This window comes from Lynx canadensis, chromosome D4 (genome assembly GCF_007474595.2).
Source record: "Lynx canadensis isolate LIC74 chromosome D4, mLynCan4.pri.v2, whole genome shotgun sequence".
NCBI classification, from domain to species: domain Eukaryota; kingdom Metazoa; phylum Chordata; class Mammalia; order Carnivora; family Felidae; genus Lynx; species Lynx canadensis.
Genome location: NC_044315.2, coordinates 3,898,917 through 3,912,312, shown reverse-complemented (window position 1 = coordinate 3,912,312; position 13,396 = coordinate 3,898,917). Strand labels below are relative to the sequence as shown.

The window sequence follows — 13,396 nt, the reverse complement described above, 5'->3', positions numbered from 1 at the left end:
GACTATGAACCACTTATGAATGAATGTCATTGAGTCCTGGTGGAGAGTAAGCTCCGCTGTCATTTCTCAGGGTCCTTGACCTGCACCGGGACATTTGTGGGTTCCATACCCGCGCTGGGAGGGGCACGGGGCAAACCCCACTCGGTTCTTCCCCACCGAGGTTCACCCAGCACATGTGCGTCAGGGTAAGATTTTGGAAAAATCTCATCCCCCCTGGACCCAGGCGTTATCTCCAAGAGCAGCCAATAGCACTGATGGAAGTATCAGAGTTTTCTGTTGTCCCTGAGGGCTCGTCAGGACAAGTGGTTAATGGCCTTTCTGCCCAACTTGGACAGGACGCGGTCCGTCAAGCCATAAGGCAAGGGGCGTTATCCCTGCAGGTGACGGAGCCGGTGCCTGTGTAAAGCATCAACCGCTGTCGAGCACGGTGGGGTGGTGGGGTGCTCACTCGTCTGTAGGGCCTGTGCCGATGCACCACGCTGGGCGGTTGCACCCTCGGGACTTTGAGGCCGGACTGGAGCCCTCTTCACTTACACGTCCCCCTGGCGGGCTGGGTCCTGGGGCGCTAGGGGATGTGAGTGGCACATCCCACTCACGTGGGAGCCGGGGAAACGGAATCAGCATCTAGACCCCACGAGTCACGAACTCCCCAGCCCTCCAGCCTCTCTGTATGGCGGAAGGGGACACCGAGGTTCTGGGCGCCTACAGCACGGTCTGCAGCCCTGTCCTCTGCCCTGAGCGTGTCACCAGGGCGAGGAGATGACCCCCTCCCACGTGTGACCGAGCAGCGAGGCTGCAGGCGCCCGGGCCTCCCTGCCTCGTCCCCCCAAGGCATCCCGTGGAGACCCTGCTACGAGAAGGCCCGGCTCACGGAAGTGCTCCAGCCACTTGCCCTGGGCTCCGTCTACTTCAAGGACGACACCTGCTGACTCCAGGAGGAAGGACATGTGAGCCGGATGTTGCGTCCATCCAGCCTCCTTTCCCCGGAATGCGCGTGGCGTCCAACACGTGTGGGGGGGACGCTGTTTACTCAGGACAGACGCTGTGGTCCAGTGTCCGGGCCCTGGGACCCTCCTGTGGCCCGCGAGGGAGCTCCGGGCAGGTGTCTGCCCAACCATGGGCCTTCCTGATTCTACGCGCCTGGCGTCACCATCTTTGTGAGCATTGGGACGGTTGCAGGGCCCACGAGAGCCCCCACCCGAGTCCCTGAGGCCCGAGACCGTGCGTTTCCAGGCAGCTCCCAGAGGGGGCAGAGGCCACTGGCCGAGTCCCTTGCCTCCCCCTGACCCGGGTGGGGGTGAGCCAGCAGCCTCTCCGGTCCGTGGGCTGCGGGCTCGTTAGAAGGCACGTGGAAAAGGCTCCGCGACCGTCAGCAGCTATTACCACGGTTGCCTCACTTATGATACAGAGGGTGAGTGTCCCTAATCCGGATGCAGAGAGTTCCGTAGATGTGGGGACCCGATTCCTGCGCCGATGTTACGGTTAAGCCGTGCGTGAACCGGAACCTGCCTGATTCTCAGTCGTCCGAGATCTGAGGGACCTTGCTCTGTGCACCGGCCATGCACTGCCGTGCGTCACCTCGCCGGGTCTTCGTGGGACGTGGTCGAGGTGGGGGCGCGCCTCCGGGGCGCTCAGGGGAAGGGGCTCGGAGATGGGACGTGCAGGTGGTGCCGGGTTGGTGCGTCTGTGCCGCGGGTCCGGTCCCCGGCAGAGGGCGCCGACATGCGTTCTGTCCCGGTGGCGCAGGGCTGGCGGCTGCCGCGACCAGCCCACGTGCTAAAGGCCTCTGTCCTCACACGGCCTCGCGTTCGGCGGCAGCCTAGTCCCCGCTAGGTGGGAGAGGACGCTCCCACGCCCCGCGGGCGCCCAACACACGCTCACACGCGTGCCCACGCCCACAGCCCACACTCGTACATGCCACACGCACTAGGAGTTCTACACAGTGCCGGTGACGACGCACTCTTGTCCCTAAACTCTCCCGGGTGCGAATCCCAGCCAACGGCGTCCCCAGACCGCCGATGACGAGTACGTAAGCTGCAGATGGGCGCACGGCCGTCCCCCAGGCGCTCACAGGCTCCGTGCCAGTTCCGAGAAACTTCAAGAGCACGATCTCAACGGTCCCGGCGCTTCAGGCTCCCCGCAGGCCCAGCCGGCGTCCCCAGCGCTCACGCGCTCTGGTCTGCGGGTGGCCACGGCAGGTGGGAAGCGCCCCAGGATGCAGGGTGACGGGAGAGGCGGGGCAGGACCGAGTCCCCCAGCGTGACCGGCTCCCGCCTGCACTTGGGTCTGGCACCCCAAACAGGGCCACGCGTCGGACGTGTCGGGTGCGGCATTTTGTCTGGCGTGTTCGGACTTCGGTTCGTATGTGACCTACATTTCATTTCATGACTGTTGCAGACGGTGCTTTTCAGCCTGGCCTGGCGGGGGCCTGACTTGCCTCCTGTGCTGCACGGTAGGCTCCGCGCGGCTGCAGGCGCCCAGCTGAGCTGCCTCGGGAACCTCCTGATGCCCGCGGGGCTCCACCCTGCGAGCACTCCCCGCTATACTGCCCTGCACAAATCAGGGTCTCTTCGGGGGCTCTGTTATGATAGCACCCACCTCCTCCACCCTCACCTTGTGAAGGTCCAGCCCTCGGGCCTATGTCTTGATCCCCGAAGGCACACGTGGGCTCCCATCGTGGCCCCGGTGGCAATCAGTGGGGTGTACCCAATATTCCCACGGCTCAGTCTTCCCGGCTCTGGGAGGGAGGGCTTACTTCCCGGCCCTTGTTATCGGCCGATACACCCTGGGCAGAGGGGATGACGCGAGTCGGTTCACGGCGATGGTTTAACTGTCTCCCGAGTCCCTCCAGAGCTGTCTCTCCTCCGGCGGCGATGTGGGTCCCCTCCTCCCTCGGTCCTCCCTGTGTCCCCTCCCTCGGTCCTCCTCGTGTCTCCCTGATAGCCCGGAGCATTCACGGTGCAGGTCCCAGTCTGAGGCAGGAGAAGACCAGTGTCCCAACTCCAGGACAGCCAGGCACAGAGCAAATTCTCCCTTCCTTTGCCTTTTCTTGTCCTTTCTTTTCTCTTCTCTTCTTTTCTTGGTTCTTTTTCAGGCATTCAACTGATTAGATGCGGCCCACCCCCCCTGGGGAGGACAATCTGCTTTACTGAGCCCACTAATTTAAATGCTAATCTCCTGAAACACCCTCATGGAGACACCTGGAATCACATTTAATCTGGGTGCCCTGTGGGTGGTCAAGTTGACACATAAAATGAACCGTCACCAGGATTTGTCTTTCCTTCCATAGCTTCGTCTTGGGGTGCCTGGGGTCTCTCTCATTGTTCTTGGCGGGGGGAGGGCACTCAGAAGCATTCTCGACTCCATGGGGCTGCTTAGAAAAGCGGAGGATGGTCTCTGGGCACGCCTGAGGGTCTCTCTTGGGAGACAAGCCCTATGAGGGCGAGGAGGTGTGCCTGCTGCTTGGGAGCCAGAAGGGTGTGAAGGTCACTCCTCATCCCGGAAAATGTGCTCCAGGCTCCCCGGAGGGAAATGGAGGCTGGCAGGCGGGGGCCGGCCCCCACAGGACTGACGGTCCGGCCACAGGCTGGTCCCTTCCTGTCCCACAGGGCCACCAGCCACCACAACCCCATGGTCCTCCTCCTTGGACAGGTCGAGTTCTTCCCCCGCTCTCTTTCCGGTCTATGACACCCGGACGGTGGTATGGCCCCCCTCGTTCGTCTTCGAGGGGCAAACTCTCCTCGGTGATTATTTTTTATGTCGACAGGCTCTTCTCTTACGGATGAAAGCTTTGACCGCGGATACTATCGTCCGAAAGCGGGCTTCTCGGTCGGAAGTCAGAGTTCGCACGTGGCTCTTTCTTCTCTGCTCAGTTCCTTCCTCAATAACATCTTCCTCGAGAGCCTGCCTGACACGAGGGGAAGGGACAGGAGGAGGCGGGAAAGGAAGGCACATCTGTTCGTACCGGAAGGTGGTCTTCCCGCGGGAGGCTGGGGCTGGGGATGCTGCTGCCACACGGGACGGGGAGGGCTGTCCAACGTGCAGCCAGCCCCCCGCCCCCCTCTGTCCCCTTACGTACTTTGTGTTTCTATTAAGGGCAAATCCTGTACACAGTTAGGGAAAGTTAAATCGGAGTGATAAGCTCGCCTCCCCGGAGCGGTCGGGAGCCATCGCCTTGTACACTCTGGACAGGTCTTCCCGTCTCTGCTCGTCGGAACCGACAGCACTTTGGAAAGGATTTCTGCACCGCCCCCCACCCCCGTGTTTAGACTGTCGCCCCATTACTTTCTCTCCTGATCGTGCTTTTAACGATCGGAGCGTGCCTTCCTCAGAGTCTCCTGTTCTTATCGGGTGGATGGTTCGACCCTCCCTCGGTTCTTAGGAGGCCGGCACCCTGCTGCTCTCACTCAGAGGCTTTCAGTTCATCAGGTTTAGAAGGGCAGGGGCTTTTCGATCCTTCGGCAACGCCACCCCCTTTCCTCAGCTGTCACTGTTGTCTTGGAAATCAGAAAAATAATCAAAATGCTTTATTTTAAAATCTGAAAGCACTACTCTCTGTCAGTCATCTCAAACTCTGGCCTGGGGTCCGCGGAGAAAAAGAAACAGTGTCGCAGAGACAGGAACGCGGTGGCTGGACTAGACACGCAGGGACCAGAGGACCGCTAGGGAGCCGGCCAGCCCTGCACCATGTGCTCTGGACGAGGCACCCCCTCAGGGAGTCCTGGGACGTTGCTGTTGGCTGCAGGGGAGGGGGGCGGTGAGTGCGTGCCCCCAAAGGACAGCCGGATTCCTGCATGAGCATGGGGCGCACTCCTGGGACAGGGAGGCCCTGGCAGTGAACCTGAGACTGCCTGGCCTTTGGGAGGGGAAGTGAATCACATCTTCACGGTCCCCAAATTTCCAGCTGGAGGTCGGGTGAACCTGGGAACATAAACCGCCTCCCTCCTTAAGCAGATTCACTTACAAAATGAATGAATGCTCTCCTGGTGGAGAAAAACGTCCTGGAGCCTCCAAGTACCAGTTAATACGGTGTGCATTATCTACTGAATGCATATTAATGACGCATTCATGCATATTAGTATGCATTCAACAGAAGTGGTACTAGGAGGTTATGTTTGCACCAACCAAAGAATACAGACACTCGGTCTTTTGAATTTGCTCCGGTGAAAGCCTCCTGGGATCTACTAGCTTTTGGGGTTTTATTCCCCTCGTGCACTGATTGAACTGGTCGCTCATGGGGGCTGGGTTTGGGTGGTTGCTTGCGTTCTTTAGACAATATTAGCTGTTTCACGGGGAAGATGCCCTTGAAAGCCCCAGCCCCTCGCCCCGGTGAGCAGGAGTCCCGACACAGGCACCATCCACAGAGGAACGCACAGATATATCATGGTACGGTGCCCCCCGCAGGGTAAACACTGGGTGCGGCCAGGACGGGGTGAGCTCCAAGTGCTTGACAACATAGATGGGAACCTTGCACACGAACCTGAGCCCGAGCAGCTAGGCAGCAAGTACAAGCCGGGTGACTCTACTCATGCGCAGTCGAGGGAAACTGAGCACTGTTAGGAGTTGGGGTCGGGGCGACGCAGGTGCGGTCATGTAGCCAGGTGGGGGCGACCTTCTATGTCTCTTGCTGGTGTCTGCTCTCGTCCGGGGGCCGAAGACGTGGGACGAGCACGTGGCGAGACCCAACCAGCCCCGCACTTAGGAACCGTGCTACACTGGTGCGCGTTGAGTCTTAGAGTTAAGAGTAAGAGGAGTGAGGGTGGGCTCTGTCGGGTGAGCAGATCAGAAGACCCCCCCCCCCCCCGCCCCGGGGGGTCTGTAGCAGGGAGAGGCCTTCTCCCTCCACCCAGATGCCACCTTCCTCCGCCCAGTCATGCTCTGGGCTGTGTATCCTTTCTGCACGTGCAAGTGACAAGCTTGGGGACAGGCAGGGATGGCCGGCGCAGACTGAGGTGGTATCCCTGAGTGCCCCCAATGTGGGCTCACGGCTTTGAGGTCACCAACAAAGGGGGAGAGAAAAAGAATATCTCTGTTGTTGTTGTTTCCAACAGTATGACTCTGTCGGAAGGATCCTGTCCGGACAGGATTGTCCAGAACAACAACCACTCCCAAGTGCATATTGTTGCTTGAAGTGGGAAATCCAGGGTTCTAGAATGTATGTAATGGGGGCGTCTGGGGGGCTCAGTCAGTTGAGCATCCGACTTCCGTTCAGGTCATGATCTCATGGGTCATGGATTCAAGCCCCGCGTCGGGCTCTGCGCCGACAGCTCGGAGCCTGGAGCCCGCTTGGGATTCTGTGTCTCCCTCTCTCTCTGCCCCTCCCCGGCTCCCACTCTGTCTTTTTCTCTCTCTCTCTCAAAAATAACTAAACATTTAAAATAATTAGAAGGTATGTAACAAAACAAAGGGAACAGCGTGTAAGGAGGCAGAGGTGTGAGGGGCGGCCCTGGTCCCACGGCTCTAGGAGGAGAGACCCCGGAGAGAAAGACAGCTGCGAGCCTCCCAGAGCCCGGGAAACAGGCTTCCAGCCGCAAACGTTTTGGGGGTCATATTCCCGGATTTGCTATTATTACCCGTGGTAAGGGGTAGTGACAGTGGTAGCAGCAGTGGTTTAGTTCAGGCAAAAGTGATCCTCTGAATCTCCCTCTCAGAAACCCTTAAAAAAAGAACCATCCTCCCCCGACAAAAGAGGACAAACCAATTCAAAACTCTCACTTCCTCATTCCTGTGCCGAATCGCAAGTGCCCTTAAGGAAAGAAAAAGACCACTGAGACACCCAGACCTATTTTAAGAACAGCAGGTATTTCTACGTGGGTGCTCTGACTTATTTGTAGGTCAGACATGGGATCGCAGGCTCGCAAAGCCCTCCCCACCTGGCGCTCTCTCGCACGGTGGCTGAGAAAAAGCGGCCGCAGGTCTAGGCAGAGAAGGCCGTTTTGTCCTTCTTGTGATGAAATGCCAAGAATTGACTAATTTATAGCATCTATGTTGATATTATCCACAGAGGCCAAGATTGGAGCTTAGCCCGGTCTTTTCTGGAAACGATTCCTTTGAAATCAGGAGGTCCACTTAAGGAAAATAAATGTTTTACGTGTTCCCTAGTGATATGAATCACCACTGCTCTGTATGGCTTTCTTTGCCGAGACTTCGTTGGAAGCCGCGGACGGGAGTTCCGTTCCCATCCAGAGTGTGATGGTGTGTGAGTCCCCTCCGAGAACCGTGGGATTTCACAGGCATTCAAATCCGGGGATTCCCCACGAGAAGTCATTGCAGTTTTGGAGGTTGAATTGACCGTCTGGATCATCTGGTCCATCAGCTGTACGGGGACCAGGTACACGTACCTGGAGCCACGGGGCAAGACCCCTCTAGGAGTGAGGTCGCTGGGGGGGGGGGGAGTCCCAGGGCTTTGCACCAGGGTTGACAACTGCTCTGATTGTTGCCGCCCCCCACATTCGCACGCTGCGCTTCCACAAACGTGTTTGCACCTGGCAACATTTACCAAAGCTAAAGAGAGTTGAGAACCACTGACCTCCGGGAGGTCTTTCTTTTACAACTGAGAAAACGGGGGAACATGCCAATCAGGGGGTCCCAAACAGACAGGTGAGCGGAGCGTCCATAGCAGTCAAACATCGGAGCCAAACGCTTTGAATAAGTGGTAATCGAATTCAACCCCGTGGAAAAAAAGCCCATACGGCAGAGTAAAGTCTTCGGGTGGGTTATCACGAATGTTCTCAAGGGGGTTGGAGGATATAAACTATCCATAAAGCAGGAAAGGCTTTAATAATAGAAAATAGAAAAATAACCAGAGGACTTTGAACTTTGTCAAACAACCATTAGCAGTCAAGAGGCTCCATACGAAAACAGACGCGACAAGAGAGTGAATTCGCGAACGGATCAGGCGCTCACAAGGACAAAGAAACGAAAATCGAAGACAAAAGTGGCCCCCCGGGGGAGAGCTCCCATCTCGGCTCATATTTGCCGAGATTCCTGGAGACAAGAAAGAGTCTCGGGGGATATAGCCAATTAGGGAAGAGAAGAGCATTGTGAGAATGTTCTCCGTTCTCTGCAGGGCTGGCCTCGCAGCCATAGAGGAGAAGGCGAAAACTCACGCCAGTAACCCAAAATTTTAGTTTTTCTTTGCCGGGAATGGCATGAAATCACAAGCACGCCACGACAGGTCAGGAAGGACTGTGAAGGCACGTGTTCGACTTTGGAAGCGTTGAGCACGCTGTCGCCCGGCTGTCTAACAAGGGTCGCACATTTCACGTTGCACGGGGTCCTGCAGGCGAGGAACGCCTGGCAAATTCCTAGCAGCAGGCATTTTAACATCCTTGCTTTGGAATTTCAAAGGTAAAGAGGGCTTGCTCAGGTTTCCAGAGAGAGAGAGACAAGAGTCCGTTGACAAGAAATGGACGTGTTGGCCGAGCGGGGTAGGCATCCTGTCACTGACCGTGGTCAGGAGCGCTGAGCGCTTTGGGTGTGGGTGCGGGGGGGGGGGGGTGCTGCAGGGCTTGGGTGTGGGCGGCTGGTTGTGAAATCCTTCCCCCGCCCCCGGGGCGTCTCCTTACAGAACCGGCGGGGCAGGGCCGGCTCTGGAGCCAGGCCAGGCTCCTGGGACGTGCGTGCAGGACCGTCCATCCGGTAGGGCTGCTGGTCGTGTGCCCAGCCCGGGGACACGCTGGGACATAGCATCCCACTGCTCCAGTGCCTGGATGCCACGGCTCAGCAGGAACCGGGAGGATGGAGGGGTACAGGGTGGCGGGCTGTGACAGACGCACCCGGGACTGGAGGACACTCGGGCTGCCCTGGGACACCGGGTTTCCCCGTGTTAGAGGAAGGCCAGGACAGCTCTGGGTGCCCCGGATTCGCACGCGGGGGGACAGCACCTACGCACACACACGTATCCAGACACACATCTGTAGACACACAGGCACAGACAGACACAAACACACAGACAGGCAGACACACACAGCAATGGGAACTTTCCTCGGGCTCGTCAACTACAGAAGTACGCGACTTGCTTTGGCCAACATGAGGAGTTGGTGAAGGACCCAGGGAGTCCGGACGCTGCTGTCGGCTTCTCCCCTGGATGCCCTCGCGCAGACGCTGAGGAGCAAAGCCGGCCTTGCCATCCAGAAGGAGGGGCACACGGCAACGGAGTCGGGGCATCCGGTCACGGAGCCGGGGCACCCAGCGGGCAGGGGAGAGCTGGCCGGCTGCTAGGTGCCCGCGCACGGTGCCCATGCGGCACCTGCTCCCTGCATGTGTCCAGGGAGGGGACAGAACACGACTCCCACCCTCGTAGGATGTACAGCCTGACGTCCACCACACGTGCACCTCAGCTTGGATGGCACATCACCGTCCAGGACCTGCGGAGCCGAGGGAATGTCAAGGACTGGACGGCAGCAGTGGAAGGCGGGGAGGCTCCGGTGGGCTGGCTTCTCGGGCTGGGGGAGCACAGCCAGGGAGGGAGCCAGGGCGGGCAGATGGGGCGTCTTCACTGGGCGGGCATGCAGGTTGGCTCCACGCCAAAGACCCCAGGGACACGTGGGGCGACGGGACCATGAACGGCTTTCTACACCGCAGGAATTCTGTGCAATTTGAGTATGCTTTCTGGATCTTCAGTAGGGGACTATGATCTACAGAGGTCTCCGTGAGTACGCAGCCACGGGACGTTGGCTTGTCCGCTGAGCAGAACCGGTCCGGAAATACCGACGTGAGCAGGGATGTTCTGGCAGGTGCAGGTGACAGCTGGGAGACAGGATGGGAGTGTCCCGCTGCTAAGGCACACAGAGCTGATCCCCCCCTGCCAGGTCAATGGCGGCGGAGCGGGAAACCACCGCTGGCAGAGGTGAGTCCCCCACCCACCTGCTCACAGCTCTCGGTTGGACTCCCGGAGAAACCCAAGTGTAGGCAGCGCCCCTAGACCTACGGTCAGGAGGAAAGGAAAAGTGACCTCGTAAGGGGAAAGCAATCCTTCCTAACACAAGCCTTGCTAACTCTAACACCGAGTCGAACACATTGACTCTGAAGGGTCGATGTCTGCGTGCAAAACGGAAAGCCACATGGTGGTCTTCGATTCTAACTGTCAAATGCCTGGAACCACCCACGTGGTGAAGGAGGTCGCAAAGGACGACTCGCTCTGGTGGAGCGAGTTTTGCTCATGTCTCGTGGGTGGGCGGACTTGTTCTTGGACCAGAGGCTCGACGTGCACAATGAAGTCTCCCAAGTCTGGTCATTTAGAAGCAGAAACTAATGTGCATTCATCACCCACTCCGTGAAGGCTGTTCTGCCCTTGTGGGAGCAGGTGAACCAGGTCTTCCTTAAAAGTCTGCCCTTCCTGGGGCGCCTGGGGGGGCTCAGTCGGTTCAGCGTCCGACTTCGGCTCATGTCACGATCTCACTGTTCGTGGGTTCGAGCCCCGCGTCGGGCTGTGTGCTGACGGCTCAGAGCCTGGAGCCTGCTTCGGATTTTGTGCCCTCCTCTCTCTCTCTCTCTGCCCCTCCCCTACTTGTGCTCTCTCTCTCTCTCTCTCTCTCAAAAATAAATAATAAACATTAAAAGAACAAGGCCTGCCCTTCCTCTCTACCTGCCTCGGCCGGACACAGGAGCTCTAACTGCTATCCCTCACGCTGCAGAAACTATGCTGAGGTGGGAGGCATTATCCAGGACACGAGCTAAAGTCCTGCACCGAACCTCCCCATGCGTGGACGGGGACTTTGCTGGGAAGCATGAGGGTTGGAACTCGGCTCTTGAGTGGGTGGCTTGGAACACACCCCGGCGGTGTGCCCGGCAGCAGGCAGAGGTGCCGACAAAACACATTTGGGGTCTGTGTGCCTCCCTCCGAGCGGTGCGTCCGTGACTTGTCAGTTAGCTGGAGGGAAAAAACAAAACATAGATTTCAGCAACCTTGACCTTTCTCGCGTGTTTCCCTGGGTGTGTCGGGGCTGGATCAACCTCGACTTCGCTTCTTGTCCGGGAATCCAGAGAAGGCAGGAGCGGGCCTTGTAGTGTGATTCCTGAGGGGCCCTTCCAGCTCAAACACGCGGCTCCCCACGACAAGTGAGCACGCTTCAAGGTCAGGCTGGTGGGAGCGAACGCGTGCCAGGCAGACTGTAACAGGAGGACATAAAGAAACCTTTCCCATTCCCTTGACCGGCCAGCACCTCATGGCGCGGATTAGAAATCGCTTCCCCGAATAGAGTCGCCAGCTGCCAGCCACTTCCTTTGAAAATAAATCACTGACTACATCTTTTTACACCTGTCGAGATGTGATTTCCAGTAGCGCATCCAGTTGGCGGCTCTCATGCGCCTGTGAAAATAGGCAGAACCTAGATGCGGGGGCCGGGCCTGGCGAGCTCCTGCCTGGACGCACACTGCCCCCTGGTGGGCGCTCGGGGAGGGACACAGCGAGCCCGTGGTCAGGCCAGGTCTGAAAGGGCTCCCCCCAAGAAATGAGCGCCCTGGGTGGGGGGGGGGGGGGGGCGTGGGAACCCGCTCCACAAGCCACGGGCAGGCCGTGGGCTCCCGTTTCCACGTCCGGCCCTCCCTCCGGGGTGGGACTCGCCCTCACTCCAGCCAAGCACCACATGCGACGCTCCTGCAGAGATGCTTCTGGGCCCTCTCTGGGCTCCAGAAACTTCCTGCTGGTTTTTTCTTCTCTCTTCTGTAGTTCTCTACCTCTCTGTCTCTGTCTCTGTCTCTGCCTCTCTCTCTCTCCCACACACGGAGGACTGAATCCCAGGACGGAAAATCCCCACATTAAACCTGCCTGTCAGCCCTCCCAGGGTAGGGTCACACTGGCCTTTGACCTCCAGCGCCTTTGGGCCATATCCCCTGGGAGGGGCCGGCTGATAGCAGGGGCCTGCATGTTGGGGTTAGAACAATGACCTCGGGTTTCGGGGGGCCTTGCAGGGCCAGAGAGCAAAGCCAGAACATGCCACTCGCGTGGGACACGATTGCCCCACAGACCTGGCTGGACAGACCCTGCGGAGAGGTGGCGACGACAGCCAGGGAGCCGCGGCGTGTGGGGACATGGCCGTGGGAGGAGCTGACTGTCTGACCTGTCATTGTTCCTTCTTCCAGGTGGGCGGGGACCTCAGGAAACACCTTCCAGGGCCTTCTCCTGTCCGCTCCCACCTTGACGGCCCGTGCCGACCACCCCCAGGTAAGCGCAGCAAGGTTAGGCATCACCGCCTGGGCACGTTCGCACCCGGGGCCTGGCTCCCACGCGGGCCTCCCCTCTGCCCGGTGGTGGCTCCGTGTCTCCACGTGGACAGCTGGTCCTGCCGCTAAAGCCCGTGGTGTGGGGCAGACCTGGAGAAGCAGGGGAAGCACCCTGGATTCTAGCAGAGCCCCCTCCTTGTCCGGGTGGCACCGGCCTCCACTCTCAGCGGCGCCTGCTGTCCCCGGGTCCCCGAGGGAGGGCCGCAGACTGTGAGAGGGGTGCCTAGGTTGTTAAACCCAGACGCCAGAAGGTCAGCGCCTTAGAGGGCCCGCGGTACTCAGTCCTGGAAGCACGGGGCCTGGGGCGTCCTGGGGGGCAGGACCGACGTGCCCCGCCAGACTCTTTGAGCAACAGCTCCTGGTAAAAGTGATCTGTTTACACACACGCTGAATCGGAGATTTTCTGAGTTCGAATATTCGTCAAAGACGAGCATTTCTGAGCCAAGAGGCCACCGTGGAGGGGTGAAGGGCGCAGAGGGGCAGAACATACAGGCACGTGCTGCCCATGCTGTGACCTGCCAGGGCCCCGCACACCCCCGGGGGGCACGTGCAGTGGCTGGCAACCCCGGCCTGTGCCAGCCCCGAGGCCCACGTGGGTAATCCAGGAAGACTTGGGTGGGACAGAGTGGCAGAGGGGGGACTATACTTGCTGCGGGGGGGGGGGGGGGGTCCTGGGCCGGCAAATGTCCCATCCACAGCACTGTGCCTGAGCCGGCCCTGAGCGGGGCACTGGGACACAGGGGTGGGCGGCATCCTTTGTGGTGTGGGTGGGGTGCTGCCCTCCCCCACACTTGACCCTGACCCTGACCCTTCCAGACTCGGGGGCTCTGTAGGGACAGTGTCCTTTCTTCTGTTTGCTCAGGCTTCTGGAAGCCCCCAAGTGTGGGAAAGAGCAGGAGGGGACAGATCAGACCCCCTCAGTGGCCAATGGTGGTGTCCTGGGTACAACCGGGCAACAGCTCTCAGGATCCAAATGCAAGTGGCTTCTGCCCTGCTGCTGTGCACACTCACCACGACATGGGACACACCTGAGTGAAGGCTCCCTGTGCACCGGGTTCTTTGGAAAGGACCTCCAGGCAGGTGGTTTTCCGGGACGCTGACCCAGCGGGGGAGTCTAGGAGCAGGCGTCTGTCACCGAGGGAGCGTGTGTGTCGGGACTGGACAGAAGGAA

At 59.2% G+C, this 13,396-nt stretch overlaps 1 protein-coding gene across 4 annotated transcripts in view; it reads left to right on the top strand.

Moving 5' to 3' along the window:
- The window catches only part of AUH (AU RNA binding methylglutaconyl-CoA hydratase), a 358,169-nt gene extending 344,773 nt beyond the window's left edge, over window positions 1-13,396 (top strand). Inside the window, exons 9-10 of one of the 4 annotated variants that reach the window (XM_032595623.1) lie at window positions 12,085-12,166; window positions 13,088-13,396. In XM_032595623.1, coding sequence (XP_032451514.1) covers window positions 12,085-12,166; window positions 13,088-13,257 — 252 coding nt within the window. In that variant the 3' untranslated portion in view covers window positions 13,258-13,396. The remainder of the gene's footprint in view (window positions 1-12,084; window positions 12,167-13,087) is intronic. The other 3 variants (XM_032595622.1, XM_032595621.1, XM_030294246.1) reach the window with 3 other exon arrangements.